Raw genomic sequence first — 12,929 nt, forward strand, 5'->3', positions numbered from 1 at the left:
GTTTTGGCTAAGCCCCCTGGTGATGAGACGTGTGAAACAAAGAATGACAGTTTGGTTTCCGGTGACAACAATTCAGAGACCTGGCTTACACCTAAAAGAGTGGGGGGAAGAAAGAGAATTGGTTCAAAAACCCAGCACCTAGTGCAGAACTCATACATTGCTCTACAAGAGAAGGTTTTGGGTGTCACAAAAGTGGGATTGTCTACAGCCAATCTTATTCATGGAGAGTCACCACATCATTAGTTGGAATGTGAGAGGTATAAATAAAAGGGAGAAACAGCAAGCCCTTAGTCAGTTTTGTTTAGTTAATAAAGTTGGTTTTGGAGCTTTGTTAGAAACCAAGTTGCGTGGGGACAAAATTGAGAAGATGATGAGCATGTTTTTCAGTAGCTGGGAGTTTTATACAGGGACTGTTGCTGAAGGGAGAATTCTTCTGGTTTGGCAGCGACAATATGTTTCAGTTGAGGTCAGGATGGAGAGTGATCAATTAGTTCATGTTCTTGCTACTGAAGTGAGGACCAATAAAAAGTTTTATGTTACTTTTGTTTATGGAAGGAACACTATTGAGGAGAGGAGACAACTTTGGAATGACTTAACTGGTTTATTCGTTCCAAATACTCCTTGGCTTGTGGCTGGGGATTTTAATGCCGTTTTTGAAGTCACTGACAGAGTTGGAGGCCGTGGTATCACTGCTATGGAGTTGGAGGATGCGCAGAATTGGAGAGCCTTAGGTTGGGTTGATGAGATGCGCACTAATGGGTCTCACTTTACATGGACAAACAAACAAGCTAATGAGGATAGAATTTATTCAAAATTGGATAGGGTGTTTATAAATGAAGAGTGGGGGGATGTTTTTCCTCATTCAGTAGCTGTGGTTAACTGGGATTTATTATCTGACCATTGTTATTGTATAATCAAGTCTGAGGCTATTGTTAATCAAGGGGTTAGGCTGTTCAGATTTTTCAACTTATGGACTGATCATGACAAGTATTCGGAGGTGGTGCTTCAGAACTGGAGAAAGCCGTGTAAAGGAGAGGGGCTAGGGAAAATTATTCAAAAACTGAGTAGACTTCAACGGGTCTTACGGCAGTTTAATAGGTGTACCGTGGGTGATGTTGGTCAAAATTACACTAGTGCGAAGGAAAATTTCCAAGAGGCTAATTTGACTCTCCAAAGGAACCCGCACTCAACAGAATTACAAAACAAGGAGAGGATTGCAAGGGAGCTATTTGCTAAGCATACTAAAACTTATGACAGCTTTCTTAGACAGAAAAGTAAGGTGACTTGGCTTCGCCATGGTGATGACAATACTACCTATTTTCATGCGTGCTTAAAACAGCGAAGGGCCTCTAATCGGATCACTTCTTTTATCAATGATGAGGGTCAGTTGGTTGAGAGATTTGAGGATGTGGTTGACCACTTTGTGAGCCATTTTCAAAAGATAATGGGGAGTCCTAGTAATGCTACAATGCCCATTCAGGATTCTTGTTTTAGCTTGGGTCATAGACTTACGGTAGACCAGTAGCTTGGTCTAATTAAGCCTTTTACTAGGAAGGAGGTGGAGGTATCTTTGTTCAGTATTAATGCTAATAAAAGTCCGGGACCGGGTGGGTATGGTTCGGGTTTCTTTAAAGCCATGTGGAAGGAGTTGGGTATGGAAATTTCAGGGGCAATTCTTGAATTCTTTGAGAAGGGCAGTTTGCCGAAAGAGCTAAACATGGCAACTATCACTTTAATTCCTAAGGTTGATACCCCTACCAAAGCAGTAGATTTTCGTCCAATAGCTTGCTGCAATACCATTTACAAGTGCATTTCCAAGATGCTTTGTAGTAGATTGTCAACAGTCCTCCCTAGCCTTATTAGCCAAAATCAAGGAGCTTTCGTGCAAAAGAGATTGTTAGCGCATAATATTATGATTCTTCAGGATATCATCAAAGGTTATACTAGGAAAAACATCTCTCCTCGCTGTGTTATGAAGATAGACTTAAGTAAGGCTTATGACATGCTTGACTGGAATTTTCTAGAAAATACTCTCTCTGCCTTTTGTTTTCCGAAAAGGTTCATCAATTGGGTGATGGCTTGTTTAAGGGATCCTACTTATTTGGTTTTACTGAATGGTAGGATTCAAGGAGGTTTTAAAGGAAAAAAAGGGTTTGAGACAAGGAGACCCTATCTCTCCTTTATTGTTTGTCCTAGTGATGGAATTTTTTACTAGGCTCCTTAGTCAAGCTGCCCTTAAGAAGGATTTCCGGTTTCACCCTAAGTGTAAAAAGTTGAAACTTATCAATTTGTGTTTTGCGGATGACTTGGTTATTTTTTTCAAGGGTGAGAGTAAGTCAGTGCAGATTATCAAGGACTGTTTCAATGATTTTAGCTCGGTTTCAGGTCTTTCAGCCAACATGGGAAAATCGCAAGTCTACTTTGGGGGAGTGGCTGACTGTGAAATGAAAAATCTAATGCGGAAAGTTCAGTTTAATAAGGGGAACTTCCCTCTCAGATATCTGGGTGTTCCGCTTCGTACCACTAAATGGAAAGCGGGAGATTGCGCTATGATAATTAAAAAGATTCAATTGAAGCTTTCACAATTGGTCAAGTCGTCACCTTTCATTTGCAGGAAGGGCTCAGCTTATTAACTCTGTTCTTCTGAGTATTAGGACTTTCTGGATGAGCATCTTCATTCATCCAAAGAGTGTCCTTAAGGACATAGACCAGCTTTGCAGAAATTTTCTTTGGGGGCGTAAAGACATTAATAGCAACCGTTGCAAATTGCATTTCACATCTTGGGATCAAGTTTGCCAGCCTAAATGCATCGGGGGTCTTGGTTTTAAGCATGGGGTTACTTGGAACACAGTTCTTCTTGCTAAATTTATGTGGGCTGTGGCTTTTAAGCAAGACTTATTATGGGTTAAATGGATAGACTCCATTTACCTTAAGGGGCAAGATTTTTGGAGCTATAAAGTACAGCAGGATGTGAGTTGGTACTGGAAGAAGATTGCTAATTTGAGGGACCTGTTCTCATCTTAGAGGCTGGCTGATTCAATCAGGAACAACAAGATGAATGTGCGGGTTCTCTATAACAGGTTGCTGGATTCTAACAAGGTCACTTTCGCTAATGTGGTTTGGTGTTCCCTAGCTGTGCCTAAGCATAGATTCATATTTTGGCAAGCTGCTCTTGGTCACCTGCTCACCTGAGACAAGCTTCTGATGTGCCACTTGCATATAGCCTCTGATCTGTGTCCGGTTTGTGAAGAGGTTCAGGGGTCCCATTCACATCTGTTTTTTGAGTGTTCTTTCTCTCATCAACTGAGAACCAGATTGGAGAACTGGCTGGGGAAAGCTACTTGGCCGAGCAGATATGCTGACTGGCATCTTTGGATGGAAGGAAAACCGAAAGGTCTTGTGCAGAAAGTTGCTGCAGCAACGTTTGCTGCTGCTGTTTATCTGATATGGAAAAATAGAAACAAGTGTATATTTGAGCTTAGATCTTGGTCTATTGACTTTGTTGTTCATCAGATCAGATATGCTGTTAAAGTTAGGCTGTCTAGAACTCCTAAGAGTAAAATCAAGTCTAGGGACTTAGTTGTGTTTGATTACATGTTACATTTGTAATTTGGTTGGCTGGCCGTTCTGGCTTGGGCTTTTGTACTGGTGTTTGTTTGCTTTTTAATATACTCATTTTCCCATAAAAAAAAAAAAAGGTATTGAAGTTGGCAAAGCCAAGATTGACCGTATTCATTCTTTACCACCTCCTACTAGCGTGAGAGAGGTGAGATCTTTCCTTGGTCATGCGGGATTTTATTAAAGATTCATCAAGGACTTTTCTAAAATAGCCACACCCCTATGGAAGCTTCTACAAAAAGATGTGGTATTCAAGTTTGATGAAAAGTTTTTAGTAGCATTCAATAGGTTGAAAGAGACTTTGACTACAGCTCCAATAATTCAGCCACCTAATTGGGAGTAACCATTTGAGATCATGTGTGATGCAAGTGATTATGCGATAGGAGCCATCCTTGGGCAGCGAGTTTGTAATGTTCCTCATGCTATTTATTATGCCTCTCGTACTCTTAACGATGCTCAACTGAATTACTCAACCACTGAAAAAGAGATCTTGGCAATCATTTTTTCTTTGGAAAAGTTTCGGTCTTACTTGATTGGAACTGAGGTTATTGTATACTCAGACATTTCTGCTTTAAAGTATTTTCTTGCGAAGAAATATGCTAAACCTCGTCTTATTCGATGGATTTTACTATTACAAGAATTTGATTTAGAAATTAATGATAAGAGAGGTGCTGAAAATTTGGTGGAAGATCATTTGAGTAGACTTATTTATGAAGAAGAATAGTTATCTTTGAATGAAAAATTCCTGATGAACAATTATTACAATTGATAGATGTTCCTCCTTGGTATGTAGACGTCGTCAATTTCCTTGTTACTAAACAGCTACCAGAAGACTTTACACAAGCACAACGAAACAAGCTTAAGCATGATGCAAAGCAATATGTCTGGGATGAGAGTTATCTATGGAAGCATTGTGTCGATAAAGTGATTAAAAGATGTGTTCCCCATGTTGAATTTCATTCTATTCTAGCATTTTCTCACTCATATGCTTGTGGAGGCCACTTTGGACCTAAAAGAATAGCTCAACAAGTCCTTCATAGTGGATTTTATTGGCCTACCATCTTCAAAGATGCCTACGTATTTTGTAAGTCTTGTGATCGATGCCAAAGGGTTGGGAATATAACGTCGAAGAATCAAATGCCCCTAGTACCAATTCTTATTATAGAGATTTTTTATGTATGGGGTATTGACTTTATGGGGCCCATTCCACCATCTTTGGGTTATGAATATGTAACGTCTTCCTAATCCAGGACCATTACACTATGTACTTTAAATTGTGTCAGACTTGCTAATCAAGTCATTTGGCTTAAAACATGCAATTATGGTTAATGACAAGGGTTATGGTTAAAAAATTTGGTCAAAGGAACTATTGACTTTTATTTAAAAAGTTTCGTACATTCGTGGGATCCCAAAATATTACAACCAAATTCTTAAAGAAGCATAGGCATATCAAAAATTACATCCAGCCGACCTAAGCAGAAAAAACAGGGCTACAACCCTAGTTCCTCTGAGATATCCTCGACCATGGTGGTCGATTAGCCGCATATGTACACGCCGCCACCGAAGCTCTCCAACTCATGGCTATTTAAGTTTTCCCTTCCCCTTACCTGCACCACAAAGCACTCGTGATCCAAGGCTCAATAAGAAAACTATACATGTGCATAAACAGAACAATACAGATTCCTAGATACTTGTCCAGCATGTCCAGCAATAATAACCTACACATACAGTCATTTAGTTACAAACAAATGGCCATTGGACCAATTTGGGGTCGTTGCCCTGAACAGTTGACCGTATAGCCAACCCTGGGGCCTATGCCCTAGTTATGTGACAATAGAGTCACCTGGGGCCCTTGCCCTTAGCTCTGAGTAACTAGCCAGAGAGCTAGCCCAACACCTTTGGGTTTTTTTTTCAACGACCATAGGGTTGGCCAACGCAATAGTACATTGCTGATTTAGGCCTAAGCCTTTCGACCAGCGCGTAGCGCGCTTTTGCCATCCTTGACTATTAAGTCAACCCCTGATCTCGGTATTAAATCTTCATATCAGAAACAAATATGAATAGGCATATCCCAGAAAAATTAGTACGCATGCATGTTAATCACATAACACCATCGAGTAACCATACTCATAATACTAATCATACCTATTTAACGGGGCATCAAGCCCTAACTACAAAATTCATGCAAAAAACATGAAACACTTAAGCATGTATAGAATATTTAGGTAGGATCAATCAACATGTGAGACAATAGCTTAACATAAACATTCTCAGAGGCCCAAGCCCTAATCATAATTATTAATAATATTCGGGCCAAGCCCTGATCACATATAACACGTATTAGATGCAGTTTTCTTACCTCAGGTCCGAGTATAGCGTAAAATAAGTATGACCCTCGAGAACGATCCTGGTTCTGAGCCCCTAACGATAACCTAGTCACAACCATAATATAGGATTCCATCAATAATGAGCAAATAAAGGCTTCCAGACTGAGTCCTAGCCTTCGGTGCCTCAAATTCCACTAAACCGAGTAGTGGAATCGATCTCGAGCCCTAAGGAAAAGGTTCCGTCATTAAAAACTCCCCAAGGCCAAACCTGCCCAGGTGAGCCGCGACCTACCCTTGAGGGTCATGGCGAACCCATTATAATCAAAAGGCCCTCTCATATGCCAAAGGGATGTGGGTCGCGACCTGCCCAAGAGGGTCGTGGCGTGCCTCCCAAATAGAGGCCAACCTCAGCCCTGGGTTCAGCTAGGTCGCGGCCCCTCAAGAACAGAGCCGCGACTTGACCCTGCAAACCTAGATTTTCTTCAATTTTCAACAACCAAATTCAACCCAAGCTATCCCAATTTCACCCCCAAAATCATAATTTAATAACCACAATAGTTCTAACATCTTTCCAGAAGCAAAACTCAACAAATATCTAGTTACTAAACTCATCAAAACACCAATTTCAATTCTTGAGCTAGAAGGTTCAAGAACACCTCAAACCAGCTGCAAAATCTTACATAAATTAGTTAAACACAAGGATTAGATTGTTCTTAGCCGTGAATGATAATCCCCTAACCACAAGCTTTCCAAATCCCAATCCCAAGCCTTCAATTCTTTGGTTTCTAGCCAAAATCCTTCTCAATTCTTCAAAGACTAGATTAGGGAAGCTTAGAGAGAAAGAGAGTGAGGTGAGAGAGTGAGTCGGTTCAGTGAGGATCGTTTTTGTGTTTTGTCTTTTGTTTCCTTGGGGCTTAAGTGACTTAAGCTAACCCCGAGGATCGAGGTACCAAAAACGTCCCCGAGGGAAAAATGATCAAATTCTCCGGTATTCCCTCCTAAACTCACTAACTTCAAATATATCCCCAATTATTCATTCCTATCACCCGATAACCCAATTAAATGCCAAATACCCAAAATACCCCTTGACTTGCCCCGAGTCAGGTATTGGGTCCCGTTGTGACTTTACCTCTAACTTGCTCCCTAGGATCGTCTCGTGTCGAGTAACTCAAATAAACCCACATAATAATATTGTCTCACACATATTTCACAAATATGCACAAATATATACAATTATGTCCATAATGGGCCAAATTACGAAAGTTTCCCTTCTAATAAGAAACGGGCTCACATGCATATTTAATACCCCCAAACATGCACTACAAGTTTATTATCACATAACTCACATAATCACAATCAAAAATATCAAATAAACATATAATTTCATATATTGCCATCCTGACCCCCTAATCAAGGCTCTAACCTTATTAGGTCATTTTGGGACGTTACAGAGTGCATCTTACTTGCAGTAGATTATGTTTCTTAATGGGTGGAGGTAATAGCTACAAGAGTGGATAATTCTAAGATAGTGGTTGATTTTTTTAATTCTCATAACTTTGTGAGATTCGGGACACCAAAAGCTATGTTAAGTGATAGAGGAACTCACTTTTGCATCAAGCTTATGAGGCTTTATTTCAACTTTATAATATCACTCACAAGGTGATGACAGCTTACCATCCACAAGCTAATGGTCAAGCGGAGATTTCAACTAGAGAAGTGAAATCCATTCTAGAAAAGACAGTAAATCCAAATAAGAAGTATTGGAGTTCACGAATTAATGATGCACTTTGGGCTTATTGGAGTACTTATAAGACACCCAATGGCATGCCACCATTTTGTTTTGTTTATGGCAAGGCATGCCATCTTCCGGTAGAGTTAGAACACAAGGCTTGGTGGGCAGTCAAACAATGTAACATGGAGATGGATGCCGTTGGACAATAAAGGAAATTACAAATGCAAGAGCTTCAAGAAATAAGGAATGATGTCTATGATAGTTCGAAAATATACAAAGAGAAGTCCAAGGATTTCCATGATAAAATGATCTCTCAGAAATCATTTACAGTTGGTCAGAAAGTATCATTGTATCATTCTCGCCTTAAGTTATTTCTATGAAACCTACGTTCTAGGTTGATGGGTCCATATATAGTGACTACTATCTTCCCCAATGGATCGATTGAGATTTCAAGTATAAAAATGGGGAAGGAATTTATAGTGAATGTACAACAACTCAAACCATATTATGAGTCGTTTGAAGAAACAGAAGATGAGGTGACTTAAATTTTTTAGCCTGAATACATAGAAGAGATAGCATAATGTACAGTCGAGCTAACGACGTTAAACAAAGAAAACATGCATGTGTTTTTCTTACCCTTATCTTTTTATTTTTGCATCGATTTACATTTATTTATGCCTTGAGGACAATGCTTATATTAAGTGTGGGGGGAAGGATAACGATCATATTTTTATCAGTTTTGTTTGTTTTTGTTTTTTATTTTTTATTAGTTTAAGTAGTAAAGCATGGTTAAGTTGAAAATAATTTTTCTATGATAAGAGGATTTTTTATTGTGATTGATGGTTTAAGGAGAATGATAGATTCTACATGAATTGTGTGCTTGATTTTTGTTTTGATTATTGCTTAGAATTGATTCTTAAATTTTAAAGTTATACACAATTGAATTTACTTAGGCTATGTTTGGCAGGAATGATGGAGATAAGGAAGGATGGATAGGGTAGGAATGATGGAGAAAGTGGATAAGTGGAAAGGAAATGAGTAATGTTTTATGTTGTTTGGCAAGTTAGGAATGATGGAAGATAATATTCTATCATTTTGTTTGGTATTTGAAAGAAAATGTGAAGGATAGAGAGTGATACTATTATAAAATTCGTATCTTATTTTTAATATATTTTTTTTTTTTAATTTTTTATTTAATTATAAATTACATGAAAATTATATAAATAAATTATATAACATTTAAATATATCTTAGAGTTTACAATTCATTGAACAAAATTAACAATTAAAAAAAACTTCAATTATCAAAAACATTAGCTTATATTTTATATTTATAACAATTGATTTTTTTATCATTTTAATAAATCATATTTGTCATTATATTACTAGAAAATTATATTTTATTTTATTTTTGAAAAACTAAGAGGGGGTTTGGCTCCTTAACTAAAAAACTATTTTCTGAAAACAAGTAGGAGTGTTTGGCATTGTTTTCATAAAATAATTTTAAAAACAAAGTTACAAAAACAGAAATTTTTGTGAACAACAAAATGTTGTTTTTAATTGTTCTCAAATTTTTTTTGTCAATTTTTTTCTCACATAACATTTTTAATTATTATTATCTCACATCACTTTCTCTATCATTAATATATCTCATTACTTTTTCTCTTCTCACTTTCTCTAACATCACTTTCTTTCTCGTCACTTTTTATCTCCTTATTTTCGCTCTCATCACTTATTATCTCAATATTTTCTCTCCCATCACTTCTTATATCTTAATTTTCTCTCTCCTCATTTTTTCTATCTCGCCATTTTCTCTCTCTATTTTTTTATTGCATCAATTTCTCTCTTCTCAATTTTCTTCCTCAAAATTTCTCTCCTTGCTTTCTTTCTCCTTATTTTTCATCACTTTTTTCTTTCATATTACTTCATCTCATTATTTATTACAAACTTTTAAACAATTTTTATATTTGTAAATATATATATATTAATTTTTTATTTAAGTTTTTTTAAAATAAAACTAAAAAAAGTTATTTTTAGAAAACATTAACCTAACACTTGTTGTTTTTTTAAAACTACAAAAAATGTTTTCAGTTCTCATTTCTGAAAACACAATTTAAAAAAAAAAAAACAGAAAATAATGACAAACAGGCCCTAAGTAATCATATTTATCACAACCAAGTAGCATTTTTTTTTTCTATTTTCCAACTATTAGTAATCATCCATTTAAAAAAAATCTATTAGTAAGTTAATTAAACAAGACAACAAAAAGAAGCATAAATAACAAACTCTTTATTATATGTATAAGTGTGTGTAGGCGTGAGAGAATAGTAAGGTGATTACCTTTTAAAAATTAATAGAAAGTTGTGAGATAATACATATATTAAAAGTATAATTCTCATTATATAAATATATAAATATTATGTGAGAGTATATATATTTAGGACAATTCTTCTATAGGGGTTTCACTTTAAGCTCTTTCGGTGGGGCTCTCAGTGTTCTTGACCAGTGAAAAGTTTTCGGCGGGATTTTTTTATGACCGTGTATATTATAGTTGTTTAGAGCATCCTGCAAATTTTCAGGAAATTCTGAATAGTTTACAGTACCAAAAACTAGGTTCAAACATGTTGCTTTCTACGCGCATAAAAAAAATTAGTCACGCGTGCAACAACATGTTTGAACTTAGTTTTCGGTACTATAAAATATTCTGAATTTTCTAAAAATTTGCAGGATGCTCTAAATAGCTACAATATACACGGTCATAAAAAAAATCGCGCCAAAAACTATTAACGGGTCGAGAACACTGAGAGCCCCACCGGTAAAGCTTAAAGTGAAGCCCCTATAGGAGAATTCCCCTATATATTTATACCTTCAGCTTTCCATCCCTTCCAATCTGCCCATCCCAGGAATGATTATGAATGGTGGGCCCGGATGGATTTTTGATCGACCTATCTATCATTTCCTTCCTCTCTTCTATTGTGTCAAACAAACTGATTTGTGCTCTCCCTCCAAGCCTTTCCCTCCCTCCAAAATTCCTTCATGCCAAACAGATTGTTAGTTACTAGTACTTAGAAATATTTATGCATGCTAAGATAATATTTTTGTTTAGTCTCTATCACTCTAGAACTGATTAGATGATCATTTTAGGCAAAATTTATAAGTTACACGTGATTAGGGATATGATTTAGGTAATTTCTTCGGATTGATTGAGTCTTTCAAGCCTACCTTATTTATTTATTCCCTAGTTACCAATTTTGAGCTTTATTGATAACCTTATGTTTTTCTTATTTTACCCTTATACATGAGCCTTATGAAAAGAAAAATAAAAATATCATTATCTTTAAACCTGACACACCATAGGTATATAGTGCTTAATTATTTGTATATTGTGGAGGAGTTGTAAAGAAGTAATGTATTAAGAATAAAGTTTTGTATTGGGGTTGTGCTTTAAATTTATAAAATCTCCTACTTCTCTAGAGAAAAAAAAAGTTTCAAGATAAAAAAAAATGAGAACTTCAATGAGAAAAGAAAAAATATATATTTGCAATAATTCAAGTGTGGGGGAAATAGTAAGATTTATGTTTGAATAAAAAAAAGAAATATTTTGGAAATTGTTGGGGAATATTTGTAAGGGTTGAAAGTATAAGAAATTGTATGCTATGGTGTGATTTGAGCATAAATTGTCTTTCTCATCTACCTTTAACTTTAGCCATACATTACAAGCCTAATAAATTCTATTGATCATTTGATTATGTGTGCTTACATTAGTAGAGATTGATTAGATAATAAGCTTATGGAGTGGATGTTCATCAAAATATATTAGCCACATAAGAGACAATTTTTTGGCATGTATAAATTGATTTGGGTACTAGTGATATAGTGAATTTAATTATAAACACACAAGAATTGAGTTTAAGAGATAATCATACTTAAGTTGAAATTCTAAGGAGTATAAAACTAAATTTTTCTTAAAATTATATATTTGTGCAAACTTTGATACGATAACCATCATTAGTTTAGTTTTTTTTTTTTTTTTTTTGTCTTTGCTATTGTAACGACCCAAATTCAGTGTTAAGGCTTAAGGGCCTGGAGTAGTGTGCCTGGAGGGCATGATGGGATTTTGTGTGTGACTTTATTAAGTTTAATGCATCATTATGATTTATTGCACGTTATATGACTATTGGATTATTTGAGATGCATGACTATGTGAATCAGTATGCATGTAGAACTGATTGTCTTAAAATGAGCATGATTGTAACTTGGCCATGTTAGGGCATAACTGTGATAATTATACTATGTGAATTGTGCCATGTGAGTGTGATGTTTTACCAGGATGCACGCATCAGGACGGTCCTAGTGAGCCAGTTAGTCTAAAAGTCACAACGGGTTGTTGTACCCGGCTCGGGAGGAGCCCAGGGGTACTTCGGGAATCTTGTAAGTTGAGTTTAGAAAGAGTGATTAGTATTGGTAATTTGGTAACCATTTGTAACTGCTGTGAGTAACAAGTTTTAAGATAGGAAGTGGTAGAATTGAAATGAAAGTGTTAAGACTTAAGTACCCTTGAAGGTTTAGCTTAGAAGGATTAGTAAGGAGGGGTAATTTGGTCTTTTGGCAAGGCAAATAGACATTATGCAGCTGGGATTTAGGGGGGTACGGTTTGGGCATTTGGGTCACTTGTGGCTTTGATAAATTAGAAGAGAAGGAAAAGAAGAGGAGAGAAAGGCTAGGGCAAAGAAGAAGAAAGAAGAAGAGGTGTAGAAAAGGGCTGAAGTGGGAAGCTTAGAAGGAGATCAAGGGAACTTTTAGGGTGGATTCTACTCTTGAGGTAAGGATCTTATGCTTATTTAAGTTTGTTTTCTGTGTTGGTTGAGGAATTTAATGCTTGAGTTAAGATTTTCATGGGTTTTGATTTGGGTTGTTGAATTTGAAATCAAAGGAGTGGATCTTGTGTGTATTGATGTTTTGGATTTGATTCTAGTGTTTATGGGGTGTTAGATTGTTCATATGAGGTTTGGATTTGAGTTTTGGGGTTTAGGTTTTGGTTTGGGATGATTTGGGGAGGTTAAAGCTCGGGGAAAATTGCAGGAAAAACCCAGAATTCTGGGTCTGCGAAGGCGTGCCGCGGCAGGGCTTTTGTGTGCCGCGGCAAGAGAGCTTCTGTCTGATGGGTGCCGCGGCACAAGGATGTGGTGCCGCGGCACAAGGCAATTTTCAGGGTTGCTCTTTTTGGCAATTTTAGGTCTTAGCTCCGGGGGT

The 12,929-nt window shown here is 36.7% G+C and overlaps 1 protein-coding gene across 1 annotated transcript; it reads left to right on the forward strand.

Annotated features, from left to right (window-relative positions):
• Nucleotides 1-367: 367 nt before the first annotated feature.
• On the forward strand, nt 368-1,525 carry LOC133779388 (uncharacterized). Its single transcript, XM_062219357.1, has one exon. It carries the CDS (start codon nt 368-370, stop codon nt 1,523-1,525), a length of 1,158 nt encoding a protein of 385 aa, XP_062075341.1.
• The last annotated feature ends 11,404 nt before the right edge of the window (nt 1,526-12,929 follow it).

This window comes from Humulus lupulus, chromosome 5, assembly GCF_963169125.1.
Source record: "Humulus lupulus chromosome 5, drHumLupu1.1, whole genome shotgun sequence".
In the NCBI taxonomy this organism is placed as follows: Eukaryota; Viridiplantae; Streptophyta; class Magnoliopsida; order Rosales; family Cannabaceae; genus Humulus; species Humulus lupulus.